This window comes from Rissa tridactyla, chromosome Z, assembly GCF_028500815.1.
Source record: "Rissa tridactyla isolate bRisTri1 chromosome Z, bRisTri1.patW.cur.20221130, whole genome shotgun sequence".
Taxonomy (NCBI): Eukaryota; Metazoa; Chordata; class Aves; order Charadriiformes; family Laridae; genus Rissa; species Rissa tridactyla.
In genome coordinates this window covers 48,568,917-48,583,667 of record NC_071497.1, presented here as the reverse complement: position 1 = coordinate 48,583,667, position 14,751 = coordinate 48,568,917, and the positions used below count along the sequence as shown (strand labels likewise).

At 38.5% G+C, this 14,751-nt stretch overlaps 1 protein-coding gene across 3 annotated transcripts; it reads left to right on the top strand.

Annotated features, from left to right (window-relative positions):
- The first annotated feature begins 198 nt into the window (after positions 1-198).
- On the top strand, positions 199-14,216 carry CZH9orf85 (chromosome Z C9orf85 homolog). 3 transcript variants are annotated; one of them, XM_054185794.1, is made up of 4 exons: positions 199-349; positions 9,855-9,961; positions 12,890-13,003; positions 13,773-14,216. In XM_054185794.1, exons 1-4 carry the CDS (start codon positions 248-250, stop codon positions 13,948-13,950), a joined length of 501 nt encoding a protein of 166 aa, XP_054041769.1. In that variant the 5' UTR covers positions 199-247; the 3' UTR covers positions 13,951-14,216. The 3 variants fall into 3 exon arrangements, with proteins under 3 accessions (XP_054041769.1, XP_054041771.1, XP_054041770.1); XM_054185796.1 differs by lacking the exon at positions 199-349 and adding an exon at positions 2,661-3,058; XM_054185795.1 differs by lacking the exon at positions 199-349 and adding an exon at positions 4,852-9,039.
- Positions 14,217-14,751: the final 535 nt, after the last annotated feature.

Below are 14,751 nucleotides of genomic sequence, written 5' to 3'. Positions count from 1 at the left end.
AATGGGGGTGCAGCCCGCAGCGCCGCTCCGGCCACTGAGGTTCCGCCTGAAGGCGGGTGGGCGGGAAGCCGCGAAGAGACAGCGAACCGTGGTGGGCGGGAGGGGTGATACAGACGTCGGCAGCGGGCCAATGGCGAGGCGGGACGGGACGGGACGGGGGGGGGGGAGAGAGAGAGAGAGAGAGAGGAGGGTGGGACGCGGAGCGGTTCCGGGGCAGGCGCTGGCGGTAGTGGCGGTTGCCCGGGGGATGAGCACGGAGAAGGGGAATGTGTCGCGCACGCGGCCCCAACGGTACCAGAACGCGCACGCCTTCAGGAACGACAAGTACGACACCAGCGCCCGGCGCAAGGTAGGTGGCGGGGCGGACACGGACACCGGCCACTGACACCGGCCCCTCGGCCTCTCCGCTCCCCTCCCGGCAGCGCGCCGGGCCGCGTAGGTCGCTGCGTGGTAGAGGCGGGTGCGTGAGGCGCGGGCAATCCCTCCCGAGACGGCGGAGCGGAGCGGCGGACGGGGCTGGGTGGCGTTTGGCGGCGAAAGCGCGGGCAGGAGGTGCGGCGGCCTGCTGGGCCCGCAGGCGTCTCTGCGGCGGCGGCCGGTCCCTCTGCGGCCCGCTGGTTTGAAGAGCTTCGGAGTCGCAAACGAAGTCGTACAACAGCGGATGCCGAGAAACCTCATCATTTTAGCCGTGTGGAGAAGCTTTGACCAGGATCTGTCTGAAAAGTCCGTTCGCTGAGGTGTCAAGGGAGTAAAATCCCTAACAAGTCATTCCAGTCAGCTGTCACCTGGCCCCTTGTCTTAGGCAGTTGCATAAGCAAATGCCTTGTGTGATAATTTGAATCATATTTGTGACATGAAAGGCCCTCGTTAAGCCAAGGAATTATTAGTAGTAAGACTGAAATAAAGCATTTACTTTTGTGCAGCAAGTGCAGTAAGTAAACATTCCACCTGCAATGTTATCCATGTGACTTCTTGGAAGGTATTTGGTCGTCTCAAAGTTTGTAACTACATGGTCTTACTTCAGACATCTTAACATTTTGAGAATTTATTTTGAACAGCTCCCCCCATCATCCAACTAACTATCGAGTTTCATTTTGCTTACTTTTGAGACAACTTAAAAAAGACTGATATTTGCTTTAAGGCTTTAAAAAAAATCTTAAGATGTGTTGCTGAGTAGTTACATATAAAGGTATCTTTAGCTGTTTTATTGGTGCCTTTGCTACACGCATTATCATGGTTTGATATTTTCACGCTATTGTGACAAAAGACCATTGCCTTTTTTTGTTGTTGTTGTTTCTAAGCAAGGAAAAGGTAATGGTTTACCATATATTCTTAGTACGTGCCCCGTGCTTGTAGTTGTGGTAATGTAATCGCAATGCTGGAGAGCATGAAGACGGAGCAGTGTGCCTGAGCAGTAACAACGCGGAAGTGGGATGTTTTGTCTTAAAAGCTAAACTGAAAGAGATGAATAGAACAAAAGACGAGATGAGCATTCTAGAAGAGGCTTACCTGGTGCTATTGCTGTTACGTCAATATCCCTTTAACTGAACCTGACTGGGTTGTCAAAAAGAACTGAGAGGAGGGAAAAAAAAGTCGTAAGTGAAAACAATGGCACCAGAGGGAGGTTTGGTTGGGTTTTTTGTGGGTCTGCTTTTTGGTTTTTGTTTTTTGTTTTTTTTCCAGATGTTGTAGGACTGGTTCTGCAAGTTGAACAGGCTGCTTTCCTGGGTCTCTGAGTAGCACCAGTGTTATTTATTGTGTGAGTCACTGCATGATCCCTGATTGAGTATTTTCCTGTCTGGCCTCTACACACATACACACACAAAAATATCCTAGAGAGTTAGTCTATCAGAAAAGTCTTCAAAGAGAAACTGAGTTCTGACATCAGTTTTGTAACTGAAGTAATCATTTTAGTACCCACATGGTGGGTTTTTTTCCCTTTTTAAATATTTTGTCACATATGAAACTGGCTACACAGTACTATTCACTCAAATAAATACATTTTTTTAGAAGCTTTTCAGTGTAGACATTGTGGGCATTAACTGTGATATGGGGCTCTGTCTTTTTCTTTTCTGTTTCATGCGAATGATTTCTTTTCTCTCTGTGCCTGCCAGTTCATGGAGATCGCTGAGCACAGGGAAGAAGCTTCTTGAAGATGATGCTTCCCATTATGGTGTTATATAGTGTGTGATAAAGGGAAAGAATGCATTTTTCTTTTGGCAAATGCACATGTACATTGCAAATGTTCAAGTACAAATTCTAGCGCTAAGGGATCAAGTTCTAGTGCTAGGGGTTACACAGTGATTTTATAATGATGACTAGGTCTGCTTCTTCTATTTGAGAAATTTGAAAAGTAGTTAAGTGGTGATTAATGTCATAGTTTAGATACAGGCTATGCTGAATGATGACAGTTTTGCATCTCTGTCTTGTGCAGTCGTGAATGATCAAATGTGCCACAGATGTTCAAGGTGTGACGAGGGAAAGGAAGAAATAGTAGCAATTTGATCACAGGGACTGATAGAGGAGTAGAGCATTCTTCCTTTCCACCTCTCACTAGCTCAGTAGATCAGAAGAATGCTCAGAGCTGCTGAAAGAGGGTGGATCTCCTGTAAATCACTGAAAAATTATTATATTATTTTTTAGGTATTTGGCTTATCTTTGACTACTGTTCTGCTCTGTCCAATGTAATACAATCTTTAAAGGCTGCAGAATGCTTTTTAGCTTAAAATTTTTATCCTGCATTTGTGCACTGCGTTAGCAATGTTGAATATTAACTACAGTAGCTTCAGGTTGTATGTGGGTGGAGCTGAGGTAGTTATTTGCAGTGTTACTGCTACTTTTCTCAGAGAAGCAGTATCTGCAGAGGAAAATGATCTAATAGTCTTTTGACTTTTCCCTGCTGGCAGTCACTATCCAGTTGTTTTCTGGTTTTTTTGAAAGGTTTTGTGCTCTCTGTCTGACTCTGACCTTGACATCCATTTTCTGATGGTATGGTTAAAGACCGTAATGTGATTACTTGCAGAACATGCTGAAAGATCCATCTGTCTTTCGTCTAATGGTCAGTCTTTAACCTACAGCATTAATCTGGGATAGGCTAGTTGAGGTGAACACCCTTGCAGCAAAGTGCACTGCTTCTCTACTGTATTTGGGTAGCTGCCTACGACAGTGCTGGGGAAGCTTGCATTCTAGGATGAACTGAAGATGGAAGAGCTAGGACAGGTTACGATACACTGTGTTGTTAGTTACTGAATCTTGGAATTTGTTTATGCGTGCTTGCTTTACATAGTATATTCCAGAACAGCTGTTTGCAGCACTGAGCTGAGGAATACATATTATGTTATATGAATATACATTTTATGTAAAGTATATTACATAAGTCAACATGGAAGCTTGAGTAGTTCTAGAGATGAAAGCAAATAGCATTCAATGAGAGCATTTAGAACTCCATTGTAATAAGATGGTAAACCACAAAGTGATTCATATTTACACCCAAATGACTGATCTGTTTCTCCATTTCTTTCCTCTCATTAAGTATGCCCCAGATGATAATCTGCATTTCCCTAAATTTCAGAGGTTATTAACTTTGAACCTGAGCTTTAGCATCATGTTGTTGTCAGCTACTTCTTCAGCTGGCTGTATGGTTAACTAACTTCTTTCAGTGGAGATGCTGGGTCAAGAATGTGGGAGGGCAGTAGGAATAGAGCAGGTGAATATAGAGCTTAAAGGTTGAGTCAGTGATCGTGACTTGAAGCTCAGAGGGGGGATATAGATAAACCAGCAGCCAGCTGGAACTGTCAGATAACAGTATTGGAGTTTGGTTAGTTTCTGTTCTTGCTGCAACATAGAGTGGCTTGGTAGGCTAAAGTCCACTCTGTAGCCACCCCTGTTATTCTGGGTTCAGAAGGGCATTCTGGACTGTAACCTAACTTGGTTTCGGGAGGGGGACACGGTGGGGTGGGAGAGGAGAGAGAGAGCAAGCGTCTGTGTGTGTGTTCAGTTCTTTGTGGAGAAGAGGATGGGAGTTGACTGTCAGTCCTTCAAAGTGTGTACATTCTCTTGCCAGTTACTTGCACACTTTCAGATCTATGGTCACTGATCTAAAAAAAGCTAAACATCTTGATCTCCAAGATGGACATTTGGAATTGGGTTCAGAGAAGTCTTCATTTCTTGTGTTTTAAAGTCCTTAGCAATAAAGCACAAAAGGCCCTTAAAGCCATCCACGTGTAACCAGTATGGATGTAAGGAAAACTTGAAGGCTTTGGTTAAAATGTTAAATAAACTTCTCTTTAGTGTTAAGAGATATTAGTTGTTTAGCTTAAATAAGTAAGTTTTAATTAGAGTAAATTGCTTAGGATTATCATATGGTGTGATTTATGCTGTTTGCCTAACTTTACTTAGCATGAGTAGCTACATTTGCTGAAGCCTTTAGGCCACAATAGAGTTAATTTTCTTAGTAGTTTTCCTAGCAGTTGGTACAGTGCTGTGTTTAGTCTTTTAGTATGAGGAAACTGTCCATAACACACTGATGTTTTGATAGTGTTTTCCCCAAGTCTGGGACTTTTCAGTTCCCCATGTTCTGCCAGTGAGCACAGGCACACAGGAAACGTAAACCAGAAGATAAGGAGGCTACAACCCTCAGCAGAGACTGCAAATCAAAAGATAAGAGTGGTCAATGGCCTGCCTGCCTGGACACAGAAAAAGAATCCAATAATGTGTTAGAAGACCCCAGACCAGAAGTCACCGTTGGACTAAGAGACACGTGAAGAGCGTGAGGGGCAACTGTACACATCTCAAGGGTCTAATTGCCCCGGGGATTTCTTTGTTCGAGGTCCCTCCCTTCTTGGAGGCACCCAGCCCGGGCTGACCTCATTGTTGTACCTTTCAATTAAATTACTTATTTTTGTAAAATCTGACACCTGAGACTTTGCTGCAGGAAACCTGCGGTCGAGCCTGAAAACGGAGGGAGTGCAGCTGTCTCTGTGTGTGTGTGTGCATGTGTGTGTCCCTATGTGTGTGTGAGACAGCGGCTTCTCCTTTAACATTAGAAACAGCTGAGAAAATGTGTAAAAAATGAAATTTAAAGTAGTACAAATACAATGTGTGAGCAAGTGAAGCTCTTTGGGACTTGATTTCAGCCTGTGAAATATGTATTAGAACCCTGAAAAGCTGGTGTCTTGTATGACAGTTTCACAATTATATAGTTATTCAGAAACGCTGCATTGAGCCTTGTTGGTTGCAGCAGTATCACCTGTGTTTCTGACAAGGAAGTTTATGGATGGCATTGACATTGCATTCATTTACAGCAGAATAGACCACTGATGTGTGCTCAGTAGTAGGAGTCTGCTTTCAGTAGAGTAAATCAAAATACCCATAGGTTTACACATAATTAGAAACTTCCAAACAGACAGTGAGGCTTCTTTGAAACCCCATCATTACATCTTGCTTATGAGTGCTTTAATGCTAGCTTAAGCTAGGGATTATTTTATGTGCCAAGTTAGTAGGTGTAGGTGCATGTGTTTAATACATTCTGAACTGCTTTTGGTGGGTTGTTAAATGATTTAATACTGGGTTATGTGAACACACGGAGGATGCTGTTGACCTGACAGTGTGTATATAATATGAACATGGAATATTTTGTGACTGTATACTTTAAGACTGTTTATGTATGTCTGTATTGCATAACTGTAATTTCTTTGGAGAATATATAGACATACTATAAGCACTGGATGAGTTGCACTTGTCCTTGGAAGGAAGTACGGCAAAAGAAAAGAGGAAAGAGCTATTGACTAAAACAGGGAAATGAGCATAAAAAAATAATAGAGAAACTGCTGTGACAGAAACAGAATCTAACCTGTCAGGGTAGTTCTCACACCAAGAAAACCATTTTGGTCCACAAGTAATACCACCGCTTTGTGTATGAGCGCTAAATACCTACATAAAAGCTGGATAGAAAAGTTGGAAGGGAATAATGAAGCTGACAAACCTTGTTCAGCTCTTCGTGTGGTTGTTTTTTTGTACCCTTAACGGAAAGCAAGCTGTTGAATGGGTGAAAGGAAGAAAATACAAATATATGAAAGTTTAAACAATGTACTAAATACGTTAAAAAGTTAATAGGAAAAGTAGGCAGCAGAGGGATTTCTTTGATTTAACTAATAACTTCCCCATTCTGACTGGGAACTGAAATACCAGGAAAGTTTCTCTTCCAGTTTGTTAGGAGAACTTACTCTCACGTTCTTTAAGGATTTTAAAAATCTTAAAAACTAACTTATCCAAATCTTTAGTTAACGACAGCATTCTTTGATTCTTCAAGCCTGCGTTGCTTTTGAAAGTGATATGATACTTTTTTTTGGTCAAGGGAAATGTTGAATTTAATGTAGAAAACCACAGTGAATTATCAACCTGTTTCAATAATAGTAACATCTACGTATCAGACATTTTTTCTGAGCAAAGTAAACTTAGAAGGCAAACACAAGATTGAACTCTTTAAGTCTCCCTGCTTGCTTGCTTTACATCAATCCGTCATTCTCTATTGACTTGCTAAATCAACAGCCTAGTAGAAGGATTGTAGAGTCATAGTCTCTCTCACATTCAGACGTGCTGAGCCAATGATTAACTAAAACACCCCACACCTGAAGTGCCAACATTGGCTAAAAAATACAGGAAGTTGCTGAAGGGGAGGAAGAGACTGTGCTGTGCCTGTTAGAAGGAAGAAATTAGAACTTAAAAGCTGTTGTCTTGCTTCCAGTTACCTTCTGAGCAGGTACTGTGTGGCTTCTTTGAGTTGCTGTGTAAGATTTGTGGTCCTACAGGTGACAAGGTTGGAGAATTTAGGTATCTTTATGCCTGGATCAGGTTTTTAAGTTACACATAAATATGATCTTCATAGCTACAATCTAGTTTGGTGTCAAAAGACTTTTCAGCAGTGTTTTGGTTGATGTTTTTAATCTGTGTCTTTGCACTGGATATTTGAAGTGTTGCTGATCATAGCAAGAAAATGGAACAGTTCAAATGTGACTGTGTAGAAGTAACCTAAATACATAGACGAAGTCTGATAGAGATTCATTGCCTTTATGTGGATAATGTGATTGTTACTGTGCAATTGAATTACATTAACTTTATTTTACTTTAGAGTTTCTTATGTGTTACTTATCTTCTAAAGACCTTCTCCAGTGGTGAACCAATGTGTTAGTGTAGACAGAGGACTAGTCTTTGGGATGAGGGCATCAGATAAGATGCAGGGCTTTGTTGTTTGAAACGAAGGTGAAGAAGTCCCAATAATATAGCCTTTATGCCACATGACTACTGTCTTGGCCTTGCTGTAAGGTGACATTTTCATGCAAAGATCTCTACAATGAATAACATGAAAAGACATCTTTGGAATTTGGGATGGCTTGCGTTTTTGTTTTTCTGAGAAAAAAACATAAATAAAAAAGAGGTTCATCACTGTAAGATTGCTGTATATTCTGGAGCCAGATGATAAGCATACTGGGAGGGGGAAGAGCTTTGTAAAGCTTAATTGGTAATAATTATGCATATTTCCTTGTTCCATGGCAAATGTTTAGCAGAATTTGTAGTAAGACTGCCTCTTTGACAAACTTTGGATTTCCTTCAGATGAGAGGTGAAAGTAGTTCCTACTTTTTTCTTCTGCACTGTTTATGCCACATGCAGTTCTGAGCATGGCCTCTTGCATTCCAAGTGTGTTACGCATTGCTGAGCCAGTCCCTGCATCACTTAGTAACAGGGCTCCTGTCCCCAGCCCCCAGCCGTGATGTCAGGACATATTACTGGAATTACTGGAGGCAGTTTTCAGCAAGGAAGATAACTCCCTTTGGAAAGACAGCCAGCTGTCTTCAGCTTAAACTATTGTAGTCTTCTGAGGTTTATTAGGTTCTGCCTTAGCAATACTGAAAATAGTTGATCACAGTAAAGAACACCTGGGAATACAAATTACAGTGTTTGTGTCTTTCTCCCTTCCTGCATTACTAATTAATGCAAATCAGGAGAGTGAGAGGCAGAACTGGGAAGTTCAGGCTGATTTGCAGGTTATTAGAAGCTTATTCAGGCTATAATACTTGGAGCCTTACTTTCTGCTAGTCAAGCACTGAAAAGAAGGCTTATCTTCAAATTGCTTGAATTTTGAAAGAATGAACAGTCAGTGCTGACAGCAGTTTGAATTGCCAGCCCTTTAACAGATATCTGCTGAGAATTTACCAATGATTTTCTTCTCTCATAAAGTTTCCATATTAGCTAAACACTTGTGTTTCTTGGAAAATGTAATTCATAGTGCATGCCTGATATCAGACCAGAGCTTTCTATATTCAATATTCAAGCAATCTGCAAAACCTTCTGTCTGTCTTTCTTTTTTTTTTTATTTTTTTTTTTTAACGTGACAAGTCTGTATTGGATCATTTGGGGGAAAAAAGTTTACTGTCTTTTAACTGAAGCAGCCAAAAAGCACCACACCTTTGGTTAACCGCACCAAAGGAAAACTCATATGGAATGGTTGAAATTTAGTAAAAATGGAAACAATGGAGAACAAATCCCATAGTATGGTCTTACTCATAAGTAGCATTTCCTCTGCCATATACATTGTTTTCAGAATAGAATAAGATATTGTGTTTTTAAAGCTGGACTTGTTCTTTTGTCTAATGTATTGAAGTAGAACTCTGTGGAGTAGCAAGAAGCTCTTGTGGGTCATAAAATCAGGAAATTACTTCAGCAGCTACTGCATGCATAGAAGAACTTTTCAGTTTGTTTGTAAAAGAATAACATAAACTGTGATCCCAATTAATGCAGAATCTGTTCCAATGAACTTTTAGGTATTCTAAGAAATAGGTGTGGTTTAGACTATATTAATAATGTGATTTTGGTATGGTAGCTATTTTAAAGCTGTTTTAAAAAAGGCATAATAGATTACTTTTTTTGGCTATATGCGTTTTCTTTTAATTGTGAAATTTCTCTTTTTAAAGGTCTGAATGAATACACACAGCCATATGATAAAGTTACTGCTGACGTTTTTAGGTAGAGAAGAAATAAAAGTAGGTTTAGTGCAGATTAAGCAACATACGTTGCTTGTTATTTAGGGTAACAGTGTGGTTTGGTACTACTTCCTATCTCAGAATAACTTCTCTTGTGGAAATAGTACTGGCCAGTTGACATTTTGTATTCCTGCACAAACTAAACACAAAATGTTGTAGAAGATCTTAAGGTAAACTTTGCATTGTCTTGAAAATATACCATAGTTTAAATTAGCATTTTGAGGATTTTATCTTAGCTACTTGAGAGCAAAAATGTACTACTTTTTCATAAAGGAATCTTATGATGAAAGAGACATTGAATGATTTGACAACAAATAACTTCATTGTGATCTGAGAAAAAATCCTGAGGCTACTTGAAGTATGTGGTATAACGGTAGCTTGAGCAATAATAAATTCAATGTTAAGTCTTGCAAGTTATCTTCTTTGGGGAAAAAAACCCAGTATTTCAGGGCTCATTTCTACTTAAATATGCTTTGTAAAATGTATAGAGATGAAAAAACAAAATACCTATAATAATCTGTTATCAACAATATAATAACATAAATAAGTATTACTATTAATAATATTAAAATTATGATGATAATAATAATGAAGACTACCTTGAGGGATGAGACTATCTCAGTACTCTTTCCACTGAATAAAGTTCCTAGCAGTAAATGTGTGTGAAATGCTTATGCTAATATCAAACAAACATCTTTCTAAATACTGTATTAATCACGTGATGGGTGGAAATACTTTCTAAGCAAGATATATTCGTAAAAGTTGGAGATTTCCAATGTATTCTTATTTTAATTTTTATTTATTTATTCATTCAGAAAATAAATGCTAAGCTTCATGATGGAGTGTGTCAACATTGCAAAGGTATCTTGGAGTGGCGGGTAAAATTCAGCAAGTATAAACTACTATCAAAACCTAAAAAATGGTGAGTTAACATACTTTGTGTTAATTGCTTACAGTGTAGTTTGTGAACTTTTTGGAAAATATTCTAGCTTTGGAAACTCACAAGTAGTAGCTGCTACTATATCCCATTCTCCAAATTTGGAGTCTACAATGGCAATATATATGCAATGTTAGTTTTCTGATTCATTAGTCTTTTATCTTAAAATTTTGAAAAGAAAGCACAGTGGAAAAGCAACTGCTTCCCTCTTAGCTGTTAAAAGGCTTGAACTCTGGGCCTGTAAGTTTCCAAAACTGTCTGTGTATCCTCTTGAACAAAAAGTCAAAGCTGAACCAGTTGTGACACAATTTTCCAAGGCCTCGTTGCAAGTCAATATGAGAGGAATCTGCACTTCTAACTTTCGTAATTCACAAAGACATTACTGAGGCCTCAGTTCCTACAAAACGTTTGCAATGTATGCATTTCGTTACTGCTCTGCATTTTCTCTCTTTTTATATATGAAACTGTAATCCTAAATGTTAAATGTTTTGCATTGTTTGCATACAGTTCCGTATTATTGGATAAGTACATAACAAAAGTTATAAATACCTTACGATAATTTATAGGTTTATGGCAGGTTAATTTTCTGAAGTGGGTACTCTGCTTTCTTCTTACTTGCTCAGCTGCAGAGGTCCTTACGTCTTACCTTACAGGCACAGACAGTGTTTCAACAGTGAAACGTTGAACTCAAAGAAGCTACAGCTGGGCTGTATGATACAGGCATCTTTGTCAAAGTAGTTTGCTCTGCATTTGTGTATTCTCAGTTGCATAGTTCTGAAATACTTATGAACTGCTTGAAGAGGCTCTGTAAATGTATGTGTGTACAGTTCCCTGAATGATGGTGTATTTTATTTTGATTTTCAGTAGGTTAAAAGGGAAGTAATATCTGTTTGTACTGTATCTCCCACTTGTGAGAAGTTTTACTTTTTAATGTGAAACCTCATACAGCAAATATTTTGCTTTTAATAAACAATTTCAACCTTTCATGTAAGAAAAATAACTCGATTGGGTAGAAATCTCACTGGTTCTCAAAGTAAACATTCTGGGTTCTATTCACGACAGATAAAGCTGGGATTTGTCTTTCTTAACTCTTTCTCAAATGACTATGTGCATCCTGTTTGAAAGTAACGAGCTGTAACAAATCACGTGATGGTAGATCTGATTCTTTTACTTCTTTTCTCCCTACCCTCAAAGGAATGAAAATAACCCAACAAATAAGTTAAAAAGCATGTAAATCAGAGAAACATTGGAAATAGAAAAAGTGTCATTGTGGGACAGCTGCTTATGACAGAATATGTGATGTTTTCTGTCTTATTTTTGCACAAGTAAATCAGGCTGCAGACCATTCTAGCTCTAGAGGTGGTAGTTTCTAGTCCAGCCTACAGCAGTACAATGATGGAGTGGGCCACTGTTCTGAAAGGGCAAGACTATGAAGATTTTCAATGGGTGAACTTCTAGGTGAAGTAAACACATTGTAGACATTAAAAATATGACTTTGGAAAAAAAAATAGTTCTTCACATCACAAACAATGGGAATGGAGGACTCTCCCCCTTTATTTTTACCCCAACTTATTTTTAGTTTTTTAACATATTCAAAATTATGATTGTAAGTACAATCACAAGTTATCCCTATTTTACTTTTATTTCAAGTATTTCATTATTACATATTTAACTTTTTTTAAAAAAAAAAGGTCTATCCGTCTTGCATTGACAGTGCCCCTGTTTGGTGTGACATGGCTGGGAAGAGCTGTAGGCATGTTTTTAATACTAATGTAAGTGAACATAGAAGAAAGAAAAAGGAAAAAAAATAAACACACACCCCCCCAAATTACATAGATATTTCCAGTGACATCTAACTGAAGGTTTTCCTGGGGGAGAGGGAAGACCAGAAACACTAGGCAGTTCAGGCTTTGCTTTTGTCAAATGTGTCCTACGGCAATTCTTTTGATTTTACAGCTTTTAAGAAGCTGTAAGGAATTGGATATCTTAATAATGAAGGCCCAGCAGAGCCTAGATGAAGATTGTAGGGAGAAGGTTATAGTGCTTAAGAATGAGATTTGAGAAAGCGAGTAAAAATTCTATTTTGCTAGATGCTAGTTAGTGCATCTCTCCTTATAAGGCATGCAAAAACACTTGATGTTTTTCTTCATCCTGCTTTAGCCAAGTCTGCACATCCATTGTTCAGAACTGTATGCTAAATCTTTCTTAACAGACTTTTGAGCACTTGAGGAACCAAGAAGGAGTGACTTTTAGGACAGCTGTGTTACATGGGATATATGGTTCTGGGTTCTGTTCTCCAAAAATGTGAGGCTTTAGAAATGTCAGCTGAATGTTAAGCCATAGCATTTTAAAACTGACTTAATCTACAGAGTTTTATCATATCTTGAAAAAGAATAGCCAAAAACCTCTACATAATTAGATTGGGCTTGTTCAGAATACAGTTCTGTGCAGGCCTGTATTCATAGGAAGCAAAGTCCAGCACTGGCTGTATTTTCCTCTGAAAAGTTCAAAAGCATTTGATTTGTAAAATGTGTGCACCTTTTCTGCCATATTCTTATTTTCTTTTATTGTTAAACCAAAAGAAGAAGTTATATAGCTTTTAAAGTGAAACTACCTACTGAAATTAATGGAAAGGTTTCTTTTGTCACTTTAAATATAAAAATTCTTGATTTTATGTTTTTCTTCGCTTCTTGTTTTAATAGTTCTTCCATTCTTCCTGAAAAAGTTAAAGGAGAGGGAATACAGGCGATGATTTTGATAGTGCTGCTTGCTAGAACACTAATTGTTTCATGTGAAACTGGTCTGTAACATGTTGTTCCACTTTTGAAAAGTATATCTATATTGGTTTTGAACACAGAATGTTTAATAATTGTCCATGGATACTTTTAAATCATGTTTTCTTTTTCCTCACAGTGTGAAGTGCCTCCAGAAGACTGTAAAAGATCCTTACCATATTATTTGTCGACCATGTGCTGGTAAACTAGAAATTTGTGCTAAATGTGGAAAAGAAGAAGAAATAGTAATTCCGTAAGTAGCTCATAGGTTACAGTTACAAGAAACAGTACTGCACTGTTTCTTCCCCATTTAATAAAGCTTGTTTGGAAACTGCCAAGAAGCTGTTGTACTTTATGCCATATTCTGAATAATCCTGACAGGAATCAGTAGGAAGCCTCAATTCTGCTGAAGCTAGGGGTGAAATGCCTATTGATGTTAGTGGGGCTGGCCCAAAAAAAGTATTATTTGGATAAGACACTTTATTTTAATACCAAAGGGTAAATGGCACATCTTCCTTAGGAACAAAGCACTTCAAAATGGATTTTGATATAGAGCACCATAAAATATGCATAAGCCAATTTACTGTTTGCGTTTTGTCTGTCATTTGGTGATTCAGTTACTAGTGAACAGAAAAACTAAACAAGGGCTGATACTGAGCACAGTTACCGCAATATATTTAGCAAGCTTTTTTTTTTTTAATTGTTTTAAGAGAGTTTTCTCTTTATTGAGCATCCTATATTAATTTGCTAGTTTATGACAACTGGCCAGTGGTTGCGTAGTTGGTCAAAGTGTTCATATTTTTTTTTTTCTTTTCTTCACCAAGTCTTTTTCCTTTACTGTCTTTTATTTCTTTCCTATTCAACATGAAAGAAACTTTAGGTTATTGTCCCTCTCTTCCTCCTCCCCACATCCCTGCCTCCTTCCGTCCCTGGTGGAATATTCTACCCACGATCCCATTCTTGTTTAAGAGAAAAATAAATTCCAGATGTGGGTGGTGATAATATCCTCTTGCTTTCTGCAGGATTGATAAAGGACAAGACAGAACTGAGAGTGTGACTACTAAAAATGGCCAAAAGAGCAGTGGATTGGAGGATGAGCTGGATTTTGATACAAACTTCAGTAGTACAGACAATGATGAAGATTCTGATGTGCTTGAAGAACAATTTAGAAGTATGAATTTTGAAAGGACAGAGATCTAAAAAGTTGAGTTTATGTGAGAGACTATATGCAATCAGAACTGGTAAACCAATGTTTGTCTTAAACTGCTCTGAAAACCTTGCAGGTCCTTTCATATAAATGTTGGCATGCTCATCAGATGGATTGTGTAAAATATTTTTTTGTATTAAGAGCAGAATTTCTTGTGAAAAGATTCAGAAATTGAATCTTTAAGCAGAGTTATTTTTTGTATACAAGTAACAACTTCCTTTTTCTCTGGAATAAAGCCTCTTCAAGTAATTGTTCTAAATTCATTGTTACGCGACTGTTGTATTGCCACTTGGAAAGATACATGAAAAACTAGAATAAATAGAGAGTCTTGTCACAAAAAGGAAGAGCTAAACCAACTGTAATAGTTTGCTGAAGGAAAAACTTGCAACTTCTGTCAGTGAGTTTCCAAACACGGTCAAAATACCAAGTGGTCGTTACCCATATGCCTGTTGTTTCTCTTCTGTGCAAAAAAAGGGCCTAATCGTCACCACCAGTAAAGTTCACGAGTAGTTAATGCTTATTTGCCACATATAAGTATGCATTACAAACCTGTGACCTTGTTACCACCAGTGTTTTGAAAAGAAAAAAACCTGAAGACTTTTTAGAATTTCTCATAACAGGTCTCATGCTTTCTTTTCCTTTCACTGCAGGTCTAATGTAGTTTCCTTTGATAGCACAACACTACACAAGTGTTTTCATGCTTATATAATTACTCTCTTCCTGATTTTCAGTTCTTTTTAGGGGTTATTTCAATGTAGGTTAAGCTCTAGGAAGAACTTAACTGAATTTGCAGT